Genomic DNA, 4,286 nt, shown 5'->3' with positions numbered 1-4,286 from the left:
CGGCCAATGTCAGATGTGCCCCATTATGATGGAATCCAATGAAATTACAGACCCATCCACAGGACATAAGTTTGTTCTATACCCCAACACTACGTGTAAATCTAAGGGGGTGGTCTACTGTATTATATGCCCATGTGGAAAGCTATATGTTGGTCAAACTTCCCGTCAACTCTATGTTAGGCTAATTGAGCATAAAAGTATGATTTCAACTAAGAAAACAACTTCGCCGCTAGCAGTTCACTGTACAGAACTGTCACACAGTTTTAACTCACTGGAATGTGTGGTACTGCAACAGATTGGGATGGGTCAACAGGAGGGAGATTACCGTCGGCTACTTCTTAGAAAAGAACAACAGTGGATCTTTCGGTTAAATTCGTTAGCTCCGGTGGGGCTTAATGGGAAAATAGAGTGGACTCATTTCTTCTGATTATTCCCATGCAGTTTGTTTATAAGAGTGGATAATTTTGTTATCCCCGACCCAGCAGAATTTTGATTGGGTACGAGTATCGGCGTGTGACGTCATGAGGAGTTGAAATAGCTGCCATGTTTGGCTTGTGGCTGCCCTTCCTGCAACCGTCAGCATATTGAACGGAAAGTAAGCTAACGTCTGCGCTTGCTGTTAGTAGAGCATAAGGAGCTTAGATGTTCACAGTTCTTGTTGTTTGTTGGCAGAATAATTGACCGGTGGTTCTGAAGCAGCAGAGGCGAAACGGGGGCCAATGTTGACCACGGTCAAAATAACAGAGGAAGACTGAAGAAAAGCACGCGTCCTAAAGCCAAGTACTTTTTAATTAAGTTTATGCAATAGAAGATGGAAGATATGCGTGACTTTCTAAGTTAAGCTCCGTTTCTAACTATTGCTATATGAAGGCAAGCTACACACTAGGAGGTTTTTTGCCCATGATGAAGAAGTCCTAGCCCTCCTTCTGCGGGTTAGCGGAAGAGGTGCTTCTTGAGGCATTTTCCTCCTAAGAATTAATTCTCTTTGCTTACCTAGAGACTGGTTTCCTGTATTTATACAGAGTGGATTTCACTAGAGAGACCTGTCCCCCTATAGAAATATAGTTCATCTCTACATAAAAGGTTTTTTTAAACATTTTTCTTAAAAACTGCTTTTGCAAATGCAAACTAGAATGCCAATATATAAAAATGTTAAAAAGTAGGTAAATCAACAGGCGATACAATTTTTAGGAACACATTCTGCTGTCATCATGGAGTAAAACCAACATATTAGTAGTGCAGGAAAGGTGTCAGATATTGATATGCATAAATTTGGTGCCTTTCCTGCACCATTAATATGTTTTTTTTTTTTGGGGGGGGGGGTTACTTTTACTAGTTTTTTAGGTAAAGGTTCCTTTAAAAAAACATGCTCCTTTAGAATGATCATCAGTATTTTTGACAATATATGGTGTTCGTTCATAAATATAGGTGTTTTGAATTTTATATGCTTTTCAAGTTTATGCTACCTGTATGGTCTTGTATGTAGACACACTCCTCAACTCTTCATCCTGGTATATTTTGATTTTATAAAGCTAAGAGAATGCATCACTGCTTTTGATGGCAGCAGCATAAATATATATATTATGAAGCACAACCCCTGGTGAAGCCATGAGTGAAACGCCTGGACTACAGTTTGGTGCAAGTTAAGTTGTTTTTTTGGTAGACAGTATTCTTTATTTAAGTACTTTGTACTTCTGGCAATTTCTCCAGCCACCCTATACATCACCACACTGAACATAAATAGTACTTCTTTTACTGTTTATGAACACGGAGCATCTCAGAGCCCGAAATCTGCATGCTGGTACGGACTCTATGATGGAAGTTCACGAGGACGAGTCACATATTCCCACCAGAATGGGGGTAAATCCCCCTTCCTGCAAGCAGGAAGTAAAGCTTCAGTTTTAGGTCCATCTGCTGGAGTTTCTTCCTGAAGCTACTGAACCTCCCTTTCCCAGCTCTCAGTTTTTTCGATTGCTCTCTTTTAGAAAAGTAATCAGGATACATTGATTTCTCAGAAGAGTGCCAGAAATCCAAACACCACTCAAGCACCTTGTAGCAGTCATATCTCTCATAAGACGTGCCTCCTGGAGAATCAGGGAAGATGTAGGGCTGAGGATGTTGATTGGCCCAGAATTCTTCCTCCGCTGCTTTCAACAGCATGGTGGCTTTAACCATATCTTTTTCATTCTTATGCTCATCAAATCAAGCCCGCAGCAAACAGGCCTCAAAGAGATAGTGATCCCAGAAGACCACCCAGGACTCCAGGTGCCGCAGGGGCTTCTTATACAGCCACAGCACCTTCTGCCAATTCGAAAGGTAGGCCATGTTCTCCCCCCCCCCCCCCCCCCCCCCTTCGCTTCACCTTCAAGACAAGAGGGAGATAGACAGACAGGAGGCTGCTGGGACCTCTGAGGACCGCTGAGGTAGAGGAAGGAGCCATCATGAGTACTTCCTGTTAGAGAGGGAGGGGTGGGGAATGGGATTTTATCCAACTTCCTTGAGCACTGCGCGCTTCAAGTTTTTATGTTTTAAACTATTGCTGTAGACATTGACTGCAGTTTTGATCCATTTGGAAGACATTAATAGACTTTGTAAGTATAAAAGAGAAAAGAATAAAAGTGTGAAACAATTATGAGGTTTTTGACCAATGATAAAATTCACAGCTCCAGGAAAGAAGTTGAGGAGTGTCAGCATCTGGGCATTTGAGGACTTCTTGTATATTTATACAGTCTACTAAAAATTGTTTTATTCACTGGATTTTAGAATAATGCATTTACATGCATATGTGTGCACATCAGTAATGTAGCCATAGGGGGTCCTAGCCCCCCCCCCCCCCCCCCACACTTTGGGCTCAGGCCCCCTTCAAATCTGCACTGCACTCATTAAATGATTGGCAGGGATTCCAAAGTCAAGCCTACCAAAGAAATTTGCTGCCAAGCTGCTCTCCTCCTGTTCACGCTGCTGCAGTATCCCGGAAGTCAGCCACCAGCAGGACACCTTGAGCATTCTCAGTTCGCCTTCTGGGTTACTGCAGCAGTGCGAGGAAGAGGGGAGAGGCTCAACAGTGAATTTCTTTGGCTGGCGGGGCTTCAGCATCCCTGCCAGCAAAGGTATTATTTTGAACACACTGGGGGGGGGGGGGAGGAGGGAATATGTTACCCCCTCAGTCTACCTCTTCCCCCCCTAAAAAAAATCAGAGGGGTGGATACAACCCTGGTCTATATGTGTGTGTAACTGCCAAAATTCCACTTAAATGCTATTCTATAAATACCCTCTTAACTTACATCAGGTGTATTTACAAGGAGAAAATAACCATGGGCGGGGCTAGAGCAAAGAATACTGTAAAATAGAGTACTGTAAGTTACACAGGTGTCTGTCGCACTATCTACCCCTCTATGGCTGGCATAAGTGCTCATATCTAAATGTGAAGCACTTTTATACTTGATTACACTAGTATTCTATAAGGGAAAGTAGGTGCCTATGTTATAGGTTTCTACCATGTGCCTCTAGGTACCAATTATAGAAGAGAGAGAGAGAGAATTATAGAAGAGAGAGAGAGAGAGTGTGTGTGTGTGTGAGAAAAAAATAGGTGGGGTTTCCTAAACCTGTCCTGGGGTCCCATGGCCATTCAATTTTTCGGAATATCCATAACAAATATACATGAGATGAATTTGTTTAGACTACACTTCCAGCATATGTATATTTGTTTATAATGCATATTAATTGTGGATATCCTGAAAACCCAGCTGTCTATGGGGTCCTAAGCAAGGTTTGTGAAGCCCTGAGCTAAGAGAACAGAGTGCATTAACTAAACATGATAAATTTGACTCAATGCTTTCATTGTTATCATTTTTGCACCCTGTAAAGAAAATGAGTTTTTGTTAATACACTGAGTATTCTGTTTTTCTTCCAAAAGAAATATTTGTAGAGAAAATGATGTTATATTTATGGTAGAATACACTGAGACAATAATTTGTGACAAGTAAGGAGATTTTCTGAGCAGCGGCTCCACACAGCAGGGCAGATCTGGGACCACCAGATCGCTCAGAAAAATAGTGCAGCTTGAGAAATTATTTCAGTCAGTTACATGACTTTCCACTCCATTCCACTTGTATATCTCAAAACTGAGTTTTCAGCTTGGCAGTAGTCCATCATGTAACGCCAAGAGACCTGACATGACTTAAAACCTTGAGGCGGGATACAACAATGAAAAGAATATATTGCTGAGTTAATAAAGACTGCTCCAAGTCCAGAGGTTAATGGATTGCTTCCTTGAGGTTGTTCCT

At 41.9% G+C, this 4,286-nt stretch overlaps 1 protein-coding gene across 1 annotated transcript; it reads right to left on the bottom strand.

Moving 5' to 3' along the window:
• Positions 1-1,776: 1,776 nt before the first annotated feature.
• Positions 1,777-2,319, bottom strand: LOC115460585 (NADH dehydrogenase [ubiquinone] 1 beta subcomplex subunit 9-like). The gene is given in 2 exon segments (XM_030190353.1): positions 1,777-1,962; positions 1,965-2,319. Coding segments are annotated over 2 exon segments (363 nt in total). The 5' UTR covers positions 2,176-2,319; the 3' UTR covers positions 1,777-1,810.
• Positions 2,320-4,286: the final 1,967 nt, after the last annotated feature.

Source organism: Microcaecilia unicolor, chromosome 1 (assembly GCF_901765095.1).
Source record: "Microcaecilia unicolor chromosome 1, aMicUni1.1, whole genome shotgun sequence".
Classification (NCBI taxonomy): domain Eukaryota; kingdom Metazoa; phylum Chordata; class Amphibia; order Gymnophiona; family Siphonopidae; genus Microcaecilia; species Microcaecilia unicolor.
The sequence above is the reverse complement of the archived record's forward strand: the minus strand, read 5'-3'. Positions and strand labels throughout refer to the sequence as shown.